The sequence below is a fragment of the Phoxinus phoxinus genome, assembly GCF_949152265.1.
Source record: "Phoxinus phoxinus genome assembly, chromosome: 1".
Lineage (NCBI taxonomy): Eukaryota > Metazoa > Chordata > Actinopteri > Cypriniformes > Leuciscidae > Phoxinus > Phoxinus phoxinus.
In genome coordinates this window covers 52,829,691-52,845,431 of record NC_136876.1, presented here as the reverse complement: position 1 = coordinate 52,845,431, position 15,741 = coordinate 52,829,691, and the positions used below count along the sequence as shown (strand labels likewise).

At 39.4% G+C, this 15,741-nt stretch overlaps 1 protein-coding gene across 1 annotated transcript in view; it reads right to left on the bottom strand.

Annotated features, from left to right (window-relative positions):
- LOC307003967 (E3 ubiquitin-protein ligase rnf213-alpha-like) overlaps positions 1-15,741 on the bottom strand; it is a 77,476-nt gene that overhangs the window by 23,489 nt on the left and 38,246 nt on the right. Inside the window, exons 48-57 of the mRNA XM_079622892.1 lie at positions 15,572-15,677; positions 11,386-11,500; positions 10,079-10,292; positions 7,677-7,861; positions 7,479-7,601; positions 3,741-3,851; positions 3,166-3,408; positions 3,000-3,075; positions 663-697; positions 416-516 (exon numbers count right to left, since the gene is read on the bottom strand). Coding sequence (XP_079479018.1) covers positions 416-516; positions 663-697; positions 3,000-3,075; positions 3,166-3,408; positions 3,741-3,851; positions 7,479-7,601; positions 7,677-7,861; positions 10,079-10,292; positions 11,386-11,500; positions 15,572-15,677 — 1,309 coding nt within the window. The remainder of the gene's footprint in view (positions 1-415; positions 517-662; positions 698-2,999; positions 3,076-3,165; positions 3,409-3,740; positions 3,852-7,478; positions 7,602-7,676; positions 7,862-10,078; positions 10,293-11,385; positions 11,501-15,571; positions 15,678-15,741) is intronic.

The window sequence follows — 15,741 nt, the reverse complement described above, 5'->3', positions numbered from 1 at the left end:
AAAACTTTCAAGTTATATACATTTGCATTAGTAAATGTATTATGAACAGACAAGAATAACAAAGAACAACAGTATATTAATAAATTAATAATGACCTATATTAAGAAATGATAGAAAAAAGTTGTAGTCCATTGTTAGTTCATGATGCATGTTAACAAACTGAACTTTATTGTATAGTGTTACCAGAAATTCATACTAGGGCACAATTATATTTGTCTACACAACTATTTATAAGCACTTAAGTATAAACCTTTGGATGAAAGGTTTTTAAGATCATGAGAAACACATTTAGTTAAAACTTGGTAGAACATTGGCTGTCTGTGAATTATACAGGTAATAAATTATATTTAGCAAAACTAGCCAGAATAAAAGAGGAACAACAAGCATTCGCTGCAAGGAAAAAACAAAAACGTACTGTATCAGCATGGTATGGAAGCCCTGAACAGGGATGTGGTTGTTGCCACCTATCTCTGCATTACAGTCTGGACAGCGACCAACCTCCATGGGTTGACCACACTGGACAGATGCAGGAGGAAAATACATATATTTTTAATTTTAGGATAAATAAATAAATAAATGATTTGATGACTAAATGTAATTCTGTGTTCTTTAACTTAATATATAGTTAATGCCAAATCATAGGAATTAAGACATGACCCTACCTCACCAACAGTGCAAGGATGACCATTAGGACAGACTGTCAAGATAAAAAGAAAAACAGAGATTAGGATCAAAATCAAATCAGAATGCCTTGTCAATGTCAAAACCTGTCAAAATTTCCCAACCTTTAGAGCTTAAATCAATTCTATTGGCTCAAAGACATTTTTGGAGATTTAATTTGCCACCTGATTAGAAATCCTGCAATAAATCACATGTTTGTCTATGCACTCTTAACAGTTAAAATGTGCAAATCAACAAGGTTTTCCCTTTTACTTTATAAATACATGTTTCTAGTCTTGTAAATGATTCTTCAGTAAAAATGTTTGATAAAATCCTGCCATATATTTCCCCCTCTTTTTTGAATATCCAATTTCACTCCAAACAATGTCACATTACAGCAGTGGTATGGCTTGGAAAAACAGTTTTATGTTCTGCCTCAAGTAATTATACATAGTGTGGGAGGCAGTGGTGTAAAGTGTGGGGTGCAGTGGTGTAAAGCGTGGGATGCAGTGGTGTAAAGTGTGGGATGCAGTGGTGTAAAGCGTGGGATGCAGTGGTGTAAAGCGTGGGATGCAGTGGTGTAAAGTGTGGGATGCAGTGGTGTAAAGTGTGGGATGCAGTGGTGTAAAGCGTGGGATGCAGTGGTGTAAAGCGTGGGATGCAGTGGTGTAAAGCGTGAGATGCAGTGGTGTAAAGCGTGGGATGCAGTGGTGTAAAGTGTGGGATGCAGTGGTGTAAAGCGTGGGATGCAGTGGTGTAAAGCGTGGGATGCAGTGGTGTAAAGCGTGGGGTGCAGTGGTGTAAAGCGTGGGATGCAGTGGTGTAAAGCGTGGGATGCAGTGGTGTAAAGCGTGAGATGCAGTGGTGTAAAGCGTGGGATGCAGTGGTGTAAAGTGTGGGGTGCAGTGGTGTAAAGCGTGGGATGCAGTGGTGTAAAGTGTGGGATGCAGTGGTGTAAAGCGTGGGGTGCAGTGGTGTAAAGCGTGGAGTGCAGTGGTGTAAAGTGTGGGGTGCAGTGGTGTTAAGCGTGGGATGCAGTGGTGTAAAGCGTGGGATGCAGTGGTGTAAAGCGTGGGGTGCAGTGGTGTAAAGCGTGGGATGCAGTGTTGTAAAGCGTGGGATGCAGTGGTGTAAAGAGTGGGATGCAGTGGTGTAAAGAGTGGGATGCAGTGGTGTAAAGCGTGGGGTGCAGTGGTGTAAAGCGTGGGATGCAGTGGTGTAAAGCGTGGGGTGCAGTGGTGTAAAGCGTGGGATGCAGTGGTGTAAAGCGTGGGGAGCAGTGGTGTAAAGTGTGCGATGCAGTGGTGTAAAGCGTGGGGTGCAGTGGTGTAAAGTGTAGGGTGCAGTGGTGTAAAGCGTGGGATGCAGTGGTGTAAAGCGTGAGATGCAGTGGTGTAAAGCGTGGGATGCAGTGGTGTAAAGTGTGCGATGCAGTGGTGTAAAGCGTGGGGTGCAGTGGTGTAAAGCGTGGGATGCAGTGGTGTAAAGCGTGGGATGCAGTGGTGTAAAGCGTGGGGTGCAGTGGTGTAAAGCGTGAGATGCAGTGGTGTAAAGTGTGGGATGCAGTGGTGTAAAGCGTGGGGTGCAGTGGTGTAAAGCGTGGGATGCAGTGGTGTAAAGCGTGGGATGCAGTGGTGTAAAGCGTGGGGTGCAGTGGTGTAAAGCGTGGGGTGCAGTGGTGTAAAGCGTGGGGTGCAGTGGTGTAAAGCGTGGGATGCAGTGGTGTAAAGCGTGGGATGCAGTGGTGTAAAGCGTGGGGTGCAGTGGTGTAAAGCGTGGGGTGCAGTGGTGTAAAGCGTGGGATGCAGTGGTGTAAAGCGTGGGGTGCAGTGGTGTAAAGCGTGGGATTAAAGCGTGTAAAGCGTGGGATGCAGTGGTGTAAAGCTGGACTCAAGTTTCTCTGTCTGGCATTCCGATGGACGAGTCTGGGTTTGGCAGTTGCCAGAAGAACGGTACTTGCTTGACTGCATTGTGCCAAGTGTAAAGTTTGGTGGAAGGGGGATTATGGTGTGGGGGTGTTTTTCCAGTGAAAGTGGACAAACATTTACTATTCTTATTCTTATTGTGTTATTTTAGGCAACACAAAAGAAAAATAAATCGATATATCAAACAATTACATTTGTCTGATATCCAGGCAAACAATGTCAAATACATTCTCCTCTATTATGAAAGTTCTGATAATGAAGTTCTGTTTAATTATGATTACATTAACATGAGGTACAACAGGCTAACTTCTCATCAGGCATTAACATTAATTTTGACAGGTCTTGAGTTTAGCATGTCACTGGAATCTGTGAATATGTGTGTTCTGTGCTGGTGCTATAGAATCTGCCACTTACAATACCAATGAAGCTGTCCCATGGCCTGCTGGGCAACGACCAACATGTCATCAGGCATAGTTGGGATGAATGAAGCCTGTGAGGAGAACATGACAGAAATATCACAACTCGTTCACATTCCTGTCACCATGTGACTCCATGATGTCATGGCGTGAAGGGTTCGTACCGTCATGTTGTTTGGGGACAGTGCCAGTCTCTGCAGTGGCTGCAGTAAAGGCAGATTTCCACACAGCAGGACTGCAGCCATATGAACTGTGACCTCCACCAGCACAAACTCTCTGCCTGACGTCTGCGCTTGAACACGCAGAGCATGCAGTCGATTATTCACCAGCGCTTCAGCAAACGCTCGCATTTCATCATTGACGAAGACGTCTGAGCCCCTGATGAAACCTCCAAGGGCAGCACATTGCTACAGAACACAAACGCAACATGAATATCAGATATACATGCGTCAAAACGTGACTCAAGTTTCTGATCATGCCTAACCACAGAGAGTGGTCATGTGTCGAAGTATTCATGTGTAGCAAATGCTTTTTGAACTGGGGTCCAAATTGGGACTAGAGTTTTGAATTCTGGAAATAAAGTAAGTAATTCCCCATATGACATTATGATAATTCCCCATATGACTTTTAATCATGGCTTTTTATTATTAATTATTATTCTCTTGTACTTTTGAAACATCTATAAACTGTTTTTCCAAGATGTAGAAGCAGAACTGGTACAGACTGTTGGTGTTTTTACCTCAGGTTTAGGGTGAATGTTTATGTTTGCACTTCTGTACAGCGAGGTGACTTCTCTGAACAAAGCCATTAGCAGATAAACAGCTTTCTTCATGGGTGTGCACTTGCAATCCTTCAAACAAAGACATGTCAACGGATCAGCACTGGCAGAGCAGTTTAACAAAGTCAGATGCCAAGAATTTGACTGCATAATAAGCATTTAATTAAAGTGTTCATGTAGTGGACATAATTACTCCGTTCCAATCCCCAGTGAACCGCCCCACTACTGTCTCCTAACCCAACTGGGACTTCACATGTTACTGAACTGAAACTCTAATGCTCACTGCCAGGGTCAGAAATACACTTTTCTATTACGGGCCAATCTGATATCCAGGGGCAATTTTTATAATTCGTACTTTAAATGTATCTGTGCTCTCTTTTACTTGAATTTAACCAATTACTTTAATCAATCAGAGAACTATATGCTACCAATGCAATTTTACCAACATCGACAAAGCCATCATTACACTGCAAAGGAAGAACAGAAACTGCAACTTACAGTACCTGTCAAAAGTTTGGAAACAATACAAATGTTTAATTTTGTTGAGAGAAGTCTCTTATACTCACCAAGGCTGCATTTATTTGGTCACGAATGCAGTAAAAACAGTAATATTGCAAATTATAATTACAAATTAAAAGAACTGTTTTCTATTTAAATATACTGTATGTTAAAGTGTAATTTACTCCTGTGATCAAAGCTGAATTTTCAGTCTTCAGTGTCACATGATCCTTCAGAAATCATTCTGATACGATGATTAATAATAATAAATGTTTCTTGAGCAGCGAATCATCATATTATACTGATTTCTGAAGGATCATGTGACACTGGAGTAATGATGCTGAAAATTCACCACAGGAATAAATTACAGTTTTAAATTGATTAAAAATCTTTTAAATTGTAATAATATATCACAATATTACCATTTTACTGTATTTTTGATTAAATAAATGCATCCTTTTGGAGTTCTTTCAAAACCATTACAAAACTAACATTTCCAAACTTTCGACAGTATGTTTGACTGTATGATTGTTTAAAAGATTGTAAAAGGTGGTATAAATGTGTTAACTGCATGATGTAAATAGCCCACATAAAGTATATAAATGATCAAATTAAAAAACAGAAACTAATTACTGGGTAGGGCTGCAATAATATGATCATGATAGTCGATTATTGCTCTTGATATTGATGGTGTTTTCAGCTGTGACTTATATGAACACCTCCGATTGGCCATCGCATTCATAAGCTCAACAGAAACGTGTGATTAGTTATAATATTTACATTGCAGGATTCAGCAAGTGAGCACGAGTACTGAACAACGTTTCATTCATATCAAAAACATCAACAGATTGGTTATAATGCTTAGGGCTGTAGCGATACACTAATCTCACGATACGATACGATACACGATATTCAGCTCACGATACGATATATATCACGATATTCAGCTCACGATACGATAAATATCACGATATTCAGCCAACGATACGATTCGATATAATTCGATTCGATTCTATATAATTCGGTACGCTTACATCATTTTCTGATAGATTTAAAGGGGACATAGTGATTTTGGTGACATCTTGTGTTGTGAGTGTTTCATTTACTTGGATTAATTGAAATGAAAACTCAAAAAACATCCGACAGCTTGCAAAATAAATGCTGGACAAAATTAATCAAAGATGTGTTGAGAAAAGTTGTAGGGGGGTGGGGGGGGGGGGGGGGGGGGTATGTGGAGAAAAAAAAACTTGCATCACAATAAGTTGTGATTGTCAAAACATTTGGTAACTTATTTTTATTAAGTTTACTGACAACATGTTACAGTGTTTAGCTGCATGGTTACAATTACGATTTATTTTGATAATTATTAGTTAGATACATGTTAAAAAATAAATCACTAATGCTGTAAACATAGAGAGCCCTAGGCTATTTATATTAAAGGTTAAAAATAACAACTTAAATAAAATATAATGCGTTCTTTATTATAATAACAACTTTATAATAAATGTAGCCTAATATAGTGGACATATTTAACAAAACTCTATAGCTAATTTTTCCAGCCTATAAATGGTCATTAAATTGCTTTCCTGATGTAAATGTAACTTATGTGACATTGTTCTAGCCGACCTGTTTTGCAGTCCATTTACATTTACCATTTACCAGTTTTATTGACTTCTTACCGCTTACTGATTGATCCGAGGGATACATTTCAGTAAGTTCGGGTTTATAATAGTGAAGAAGAGTTAGAGTTGATCGGGTCACGTGCCGCTTGAACTGAGGCGCTACAGAGATCTGTCACGTCGCATTTACAAGCGCCAAAATGGTATTATTGTTTGAATTGCGTTATAAAATTGACAGAATCTGAGAGCTGATAATTAATTTTATATCAAAGTAACCTGCTCTGTCTTGTCTGTCATTGTCAGTGTCCTCTTTGCTCCGCGATTTGTTTCTGCGTGAGAAAATGGATGTGTGGCGTGAAGCCTTGTTTATACTCGACGCGTCCGCACGAGCGAGAAGGTGCGCGCGGCAAAAATGACGTCATTGCGGTGTGGGCGGTCGCGCGCGTTGGGTGCGCAACGGCCCATTTAGCCTGGCGGTGTGCACGGCAGATTTTGTAACAGCGCGCGCGGCTCCGCATCCGAAGATGAACGACTTTGAGCCGAATCTGGCCGAGCACGAACTTCTCATCACACCAGCACCCAGTTTGCGCGTCTAAATTAGTTGCTTACATTTAAAAAATGAGCATACAATAGCATAAAAAAGCCTTTTTAATGAACATAAAGGTCCATGGTTAATACAAATGTACACGAAAGGTAATGAAATGTTTAGTGAAATTAGAAAATATTTAAGAGATTGTTAATTTATTTGTATACGTACATGTATTCCCATATAGGCTAGCCTGCATATTTTGTTCTAATGTCACAAGTAATAATCTCAGGGTTTACTGGGTTTTACACGATTATTTTTGTATTGGTGGTGGTAACTAAAATAAACATTATTGTCACGTGTTTAAATTTCTTCTTCTCACCGATTCCTGATGGTTTAGAGAGGACAATTACTCGAGTCGCCCCCTGTAGTTTCAAAGAATAGTACAACGGCGAGCGCGTCAAGTATAAACGCCTCGACCGTTTGGAGAGGTGCGCGCGCAGTCAGTGGAGACTCGCGCTCGTGCGGACGCGTCGAGTATAAACAAGGCTTGAGAGCGTGTGATGCGTGAGTTGGCAGCCCTGCGTTAGTGCCACATAGCTTACAAACCGCAACGCTCTTATCCAAGTCGTTGCTTTCCTTCTTTCTTTTTTTTAAACCAAAGTGCTCCCACACATCTGCTTTTAAGCAGGCGGGTGCCGGATTTATATTCGCCGCCATTCTCCGAATATCCGCGCTCTGACTTGGTAAACAGGAAGAGGTAGACGTCTGCGTCTGTGTAAAGTTAGTACGGGTAACTTGGTCTACAGCAACACTAGCGGCTGGCTGACCGAATCGCTCTTCCTGCAACGCGAACGGGGGTAAACACGGGGGATTTGAATGTGTATCGTATGAGTATGTATCGATACTCGCGGCTAAAAAAACGATACTTTTTTGGGAAAAAAAAATATCGATTTATATCGCAGAATCGATAAAATCGCCCAGCCCTAATAATGCTCAACACGTTGTGTCTCACTGTGTGAGAGTGTGTGTGTGTGTAAAGGAGTAAATAAATACCTCTATGGCTTTCTGTATTCCCTTCATGTTGCAGTCTAGCATGGCTTTGGCTACGGCATCTCTAATAGTTTTGTAGCCCATTCCACATGCTAGATACTGGTCAATCTGGCTGCCATCTTGATCCTGAGAGAAATACATGTATTGGTCAAAGCACAAATACTCATATCAGCATTATGAAATGAATCGACTAAAACCCACCGACTGGAGGATCTCCTGAGGAAACAGCCACCTGAAGCTCTCCTGTGGCAGCAGTTTCTGGACATACTCCACCCCATGAAGACTGCAGATCTTTCTGATGAGGTAAACCCTGTACCAGTCGTTCCTGCTCCGGCAGCACAGCTCCACCACACTCTTCAGAAACTCCGAAGGATCGTCGTGCACACCTAAAAAGAGAAATCATCGGATTAAAAAAGATTTCTCAAGGTCGTAACAGAAGGCTCATTTTCTTTATGCACAATATAACCTAATGAATTAATATAATTTAATGAATTAAAGGTGCAGTGTGTAATGTTCAGCGGCATCTAGTGGTGAGGTTGTGAAGTGCACCCAACAGAAGTTACGGTGGCCGACAGGAAGTGATGTCGTCGTCTGAGACAGCAGAGAGTAGCCAGTTAAGCAATGAGGTTTCTTTACAAAGATAAATTAAGAAATTAGGTTTACTTATTGTTTTACTGAATAATTATATTATTGAGATTATTATTACCTGTTCATCATTGTGTCAGTGTTTTATTCGCTTGACTTTAGCTTTAGCTTCTTTGCATGAAGAACAACATCGTGACGAAACGCGTTTGTTCATTCAGGGCCACTGTAGAAACATGTCGATGTAAGGGGACCAGCGGTGTGTGTAGAGAGAAATGCCTCATAATAAGGTTATAAAAACATAACGGCTCATTAAATAAGGTCTTTATACACCACTGAAAACTTAGTTATGTATATGATATTGGATTTCTGTCAACAGATCCTCCTAAATATTACACAGTGCACCTTTAATAGAAAGTTTAAAGGGGTCATGACATGAGAAACCAAATTTGCCTTGATCTTTTGGTATATAAGAGGTCTTTGTACTATTAAAATGTCCTGCAAGTTTCATAGCTTAAGACGTCCTCCCCATTATAAACAAATCATTTATTTAATCAAGCTCTAAATACAGCTCGTTCTGGATTCATGGTAAGAAGTGACGTCACGGTACGAAGTGACGTACCAGCGTTTGCATATTACCGCCTCCGTCACAAGACAACTACGCTTTAAGTGCAAGACAACTACGCTCATTTCGTATCATTGTCGCGCCCGCGCGCCTCACAAGTGTTCAGTCGACGGACAGCGAGTGGGTCTGTGTACAGGGAAATTACGATGCCGCAGATGTGCTGTTCCTGGCTGTGGACAAACAACATCTTTGAATACGCTGCAGAAAGATCCAGTCGTCAGGGAAAAATGGATGCACTTTATTTTTTGCGGACGTCTCAGTCACGGCAGTGTTAGTTTAAGCGTTTGTTCTATACATTTTAAGGATGACTGTTTTGAGCTTTGCCAGAAAACTGTTGCTCAAAGATAAGTCCGTGCCGACTATTCTGGGCTCAACATCGACGACGCAAACTGTAAGTAATGTATTTAAAACTTTAAACTACTTTTTAAATACGCTGAAAGATCCAGTCGTCAGGGAAAAATGGATGCACTTTATTTTTTGCGGACGTCCCAGTCACGGCAGTGTTCTATACATTTGAAGGATGACTGTTTTGAGGAAAAAATCCCAATATGATGCTTGGCTTTGCCAGAAAACTGTTGCTCAAAGATAAGTCCGTGCCGACTCTTCTGGGCTCAATAACGACGACGCAAACGTACTTTTTACCATGGCTAATATAAACACATGTGTATAAGAGAATCTTGAAAATATTTCGCCTTTCTAGTAGGCCTACATGTGATAGAAAATCAAAAATGTTGCCTTTATCAATGCTGCATCTTCAAAGATGGCCTGTCTGTGCATGCATTTTTGTCCGTGGTACACCCTATCATTTCATTGGAATTAGTTAAATAATGTTAAACTGTTAGCAAATTAAGCTATAGGATAATTATGCAACAATAATCTGTTTTCAAGTGTCTCGGGTTAATTTTTTTTTATTAATTCAAAATAGTTTCACTTTCCATGTGGACACGGGCTGATCCAGTCTTCGTTGTTGTGGTGATGGTTCATTTTCCTCTGATTCCGGCTCAAACATATAAGGTTTTATCATTGCAAGAGCCATCGCTTCGCATGCATCACCCGCTATTAAACAGTTGCGCCGAATCCGCAAACCTTCTGGCTGGGGGCGTTAATAATTGATGCATAGGCACTGACGTTAGCCAATCATAACAGTGGGCGTTAACACTGAACTCTTAAAGGGGAAACACCCCCAAAACAGACTGTTTGAATCAGATGATGAGAAACAGGGTGGGAAAAGGTCATAAATCACTACATTTTAAAAGTTTTTTGTAAAAAAAACTATAGTAATACTATAATTGCACCTAAGGGAACATAATAATAAAATAAAAAAAAACATGTCATGACCCCTTTAATGAACAGCATTTATTAAAATGATTATAAAGCACAAGCACTAAAGACTGGCCTTCAGCAGCAGCGGTCGCTCGGTTGACCAGCAGGTCAGCGGCCACATCCAGGCCCAGTCGAACCCTGGCCACGCGCTGCAGGTGCTCGATAGACACGGTGTGTGAAGACACCGAGTCAGAGCCAGCGAACTCCCGCAGGAAGTGTGTCTCCTCCTGCAAACAGGCCTGCTGCTCCGCCACGGAGTGCCACTGTGTGCGGTCGTACATCGAGTCCTGCACACACAGAACTGGAACTTAACGGACTCACAACCACACTTATGCCACATATCAGTGTTTCAATGCAGACTATTAAGAAAGAAGCCAAAATGCTTTGTAAGTTAATTGGTAACACTTTACAATAAGGTTCATTAGTTAACATTAGTTATATTAACTGACATTCACTAACAATGAGCAATACATTTGTTACTGTATTTATTCAACTTTGTTAATGCAAGTTAATACAAATATAAATGTTCATTGTTTGTTCATGTTAGTTCACAGTGCATTAACTAATGTTATACAAACTTTGATTTGAATAATGCATTAGTAAATGTTGAAATTAATATTAACTAAGATTAATAAATGCTGTAGAAGTAGTGTTCATTCTTAGTATATGTTAACTAATGAACCTTATTGTAAAGTAAAGTGTTACCAGTTCATGTTAATTGCACACACTACCAAAAAAAAGAAAAGTATTTATCAATAAAAATCAACCTTAAAAACATAAATTTTCTTTAGAATTCTCTTTACATTTTTACATCTTAATGACTTAAAACAAAATGTGGTTAGGGTTACGCTTAAATTACAAAATACACTTACACTAACAGTCACACTAGACTGAATTTATTGTTTACATTGACTAAAAACATTTTGATCTAAATGTTGGCTTGAATTTGAAATTAAATGAGTGAGTTTGAGTGGATTGTGAAGGAAAAGCATTAAAGTTTTCAGCAAACATGTAAAGTCTTCCAATACCTCTCCTAAGAGAAAGCCTAGAATATGCAGAGAGAGAATCTAGAAAATGGTAAATGGACTGCATTTATATAGCGCTTTCACAGACCCAATGGCCACCAAAGCGCTTTACATTTTGCATCACATTCACCCATACACCGACGGCGGTCTACTCCAGAAAACTACAACTAAGCTGTAAAATATGGCAAGCGAACTGAGCTGGTGAGGGGAGTGATATACACACCTCCAAACAGTGATATACACACCTCCAAACAGTGATATACACACCTCCAAACAGTGATATACACACCTCCAAACAGTGATATACACACCTCCAAACAGTGATATACACACCTCCAAACAGTGATATACACACCTCCAAACAGTTTATGTACAAGGAGTAAAGCTCAGTTTTATCCGTCTCCTCCATGATGTTGCTTTGCTCAACCTCGGTCAGATGCCGCTGAAGATAGTGCTTCACATCATCGAAGCTGAAACAGGAAAAGGCAATGATTAGTATATACATATACACATGTGTAAGAAGGGTAGAACATATATCTAGTGATGACTTGATCAGAACTGTGAAAAGACCCGAATTACAAATCAACACTAATGACCATTAAATCATGTGACAGCAGCCAGTCAAGGAAAATAACAAACTCTTAAAAAAAAAACGATTAAAAATGCCAACTGTTAGGCAGTTTAACAAAGACAAAGGGGTTCGGAGATTGCACATCCTCAGTCTCACAAGGAAGATAGACCTAAAACAGACCTTCGTATTGGAGTCGTGGACTGAAATCCTCTATAAAACCCACAAAAACTGCCTTTAAATATCAAAATGCATCAGATCATTCCAATACTGGAACTTATAATCAAATATCATTTCATTGCATAAATCTAAATCATGTCCACAACCCCCAATATCATGTTGTAATCACTCATTGTTTATGTCCTTTTTAGTAGTTAATAGGAAGTATGGTTGGTATTGATGTGAATGGTTTTCCATTTCTCAAATTATGTTATGAGTCAAATCTGTGTAAAATGTATCATATTGTCAAAATCATGTCGAAATTAAACCCTATTAGAGTGGGAAAGTTAGAGATCTTTTTAGAGAGATTTATGTATGGGAGGAGAAATAGTTGCGCCTGAACCGAAGGCAATGTCTAATTGGGCAGCACTCCTCCAGGGTTTGGACAAACATCTGAGTTTAAGAACTCAGGACACGAACACAGCATTAGTTTAGACTGAGACTAAGACTAAGGTTAAGCTGAAGTGCATCATGTTGAAATAACTCATCTAGCCTCATTTCACTTCTTATCTTCCTTTATATATTTTGCCCCAAAGCTTCAGTCCATGACTCAGTATTTCCTCACCTTAAACTACAACTTCATTCATCAGCCAACACAACAACCGATCGGCTTCCTAAGACGTCACTCCAGATGCGAATCAACAAACGACAAAGAAGGTAATCCACAATCTAGGAAACGCAAGAAAGACCTCCAGATTCTCACTGAACTGGTGCATTAAGAGAGTTATAGCCTCATTGAATACTCAATGCAGGGGCTGAATTAAAGACTGACTAATTCACTGAATTAAAGCCACGCGCTGCAGGTGCTCGATAGACACGGTGTGTGAAGACACCGAGTCAGAGCCAGCGAACTCCCGCAGGAAGTGTGTCTCCTCCTGCAAACAGGCCTGCTGCTCCGCCACGGAGTGCCACTGTGTGCGGTCGTACATCGAGTCCTGCACACACAGAACTGGAACTTAACGGACTCACAACCACACTTATGCCACATATCAGTGTTTCAATGCAGACTATTAAGAAAGAAGCCAAAATGCAGAACTGTGAAAAGACCCGAATTACAAATCAACACTAATGACCATTAAATCATGTGACAGCAGCCAGTCAAGGAAAATAACAAACTCTTAAAAAAAAAACGATTAAAAATGCCAACTGTTAGGCAGTTTAACAAAGACAAAGGGGTTCGGAGATTGCACATCCTCAGTCTCACAAGGAAGATAGACCTAAAACAGACCTTCGTATTGGAGTCGTGGACTGAAATCCTCTATAAAACCCACAAAAACTGCCTTTAAATATCAAAATGCATCAGATCATTCCAATACTGGAACTTATAATCAAATATCATTTCATTGCATAAATCTAAATCATGTCCACAACCCCCAATATCATGTTGTAATCACTCATTGTTTATGTCCTTTTTAGTAGTTAATAGGAAGTATGGTTGGTATTGATGTGAATGGTTTTCCATTTCTCAAATTATGTTATGAGTCAAATCTGTGTAAAATGTATCATATTGTCAAAATCATGTCGAAATTAAACCCTATTAGAGTGGGAAAGTTAGAGATCTTTTTAGAGAGATTTATGTATGGGAGGAGAAATAGTTGCGCCTGAACCGAAGGCAATGTCTAATTGGGCAGCACTCCTCCAGGGTTTGGACAAACATCTGAGTTTAAGAACTCAGGACACGAACACAGCATTAGTTTAGACTGAGACTAAGACTAAGGTTAAGCTGAAGTGCATCATGTTGAAATAACTCATCTAGCCTCATTTCACTTCTTATCTTCCTTTATATATTTTGCCCCAAAGCTTCAGTCCATGACTCCTTAAACTACAACTTCATTCATCAGCCAACACAACAACCGATCGGCTTCCTAAGACGTCACTCCAGATGCGAATCAACAAACGACAAAGAAGGTAATCCACAATCTAGGAAACGCAAGAAAGACCTCCAGATTCTCACTGAACTGGTGCATTAAGAGAGTTATAGCCTCATTGAATACTCAATGCAGGGGCTGAATTAAAGACTGACTAATTCACTGAATTAAAGTTCAGGTCAAGTCCTAGGAAATGCACACTTTACTAGAAACATGGGATTTCATTATTTCACTCTCTAAAACTTTCCTCACTCACTTTCTTTTTGCAACTGTTTGAATGCGTGAGTTAATGTGATATTAGTTTCTGTGTATTAGAATAGTTCAATAACTATATTTAAAACGAAGTGTCTTGTGTGCTTATGAATTTAATGTCTTTAAACGGCTACCTAATAATAGTATTAATAATTATAATAACAATTGCGAAATTAAGGCAGTATTTTTTACACTGAAAAGTGAAACTCAAAAAACATTGAGGCAACTTACAGCATCAGAATTGAGTACTTTGAACTCAACTAATTTGTGTTTTACCAAAAAGACTTTACATGTTTTCAACATGCACCTTAAAGGGGACCTATTATGCCCCTTTTCACAAGATGTAATATATGTCTCTGAGTGTGTATGTGAAGTTTTAGCTCAAAATACCCCACAGATAATTGTTTACAGCATGTTTAAATCGTCACTTTTTGGGGCTCAGAAAAACGCACCGTTTTAGTGTGTCTCCTTTAAATGCTAATGAGCTGCTGGTTCACGGCACAGGGGGCGGAGCCTAACCAGCTCGCGCTCGGTGAACAATCTCAACTCACCGGAAGATGATAATATCAAAACAGAAACTCACAGTAACGGTGTTCATTTCGACTCGGACAATAATGCCTAGAGTCAGAGAATATCTGCTGTATGGAGTTGGAACAGGTATAGTTTAGTTTAATTACGGTTATAACCTATGTGTCATTGATTAATAAATAATGAATAAAAATGGCGGATTGCTCGAAGTGTTGCGCCGGGAGTCGATGTCCTTATTTGGCAGTTCCGCTGCAAATACTGTGACGTTATTGTTCAAAAAACATAATAGAGAATAGAAAAATTGGAACAGGTTGAAAAATATGACCAAAACAGAATATAAAGATATCAATGAAGCACCTGAAGAGACTAGTTTAAACTTTTCTGTACTTCTGAACACTCCAAATATACAACAAAAGGCATTTAAGGGCTAAAAAAGTGGATTTAGCATGATATGTCCCCTTTAAGTAATAGCAACAAAACTTTCCTTGTAAATTCAACTCAAATACTTTGTGTAGCAGTACCATAACTCAATTGAGTTAAAGTAACTCATGTGAATGCACATTAGTGGCAATTCCTTATGTATTATTCAATATATTAACGAAATGTGACCCTGGACCACAAAACCAGTCACAAGGGTCAATTATTTGAAATTGAGATTTACTCATCATCTGAAAGCTGAATAAATAATCTCTCCATTGATGTGTGGTTTGTTAGGATAGGACAATATTTGGTCGAGACACAACTATTGTAAATCTGGAATCTGATGAGCAAAAAAATTTAAACATTGAGAAAATCTCCTTTAAAGTTGTGCATTTATGTTCACGATTGTGCTGCATTCACTCACAAAAATACATGTTTTATATATTTACGGTAGGACATTTACTAAATATCTTCATGGAACATAATCTTAATATCCTAATGATTTTTGGCATAAAAGAAAAATCGCCTTACAATGTATTATTGGCTATTACCACGAACATACTCATGCGACTGGCTTTGTGGTCCAGGGTCACAAATATATTACTCTGTATATTTTTCAATATATATACCACTTTAAAATATTGACCATAACTATATGGAAATATATTTTCATGTCCTGCACTCACCTGTATTTGAGCAGGAGTTTGAGCACCACTGAACGCACCACTGGGTTTTTATCCACAGAGTCATCGAAGGGAGAAAGAGCTTTAGTCAAGAACCTGCGGTCTTGCCCTGCGAGCACGAGGAACAAACAGCGTTCTGGTCATTAACTCATTCATTCCTGCACACACACACA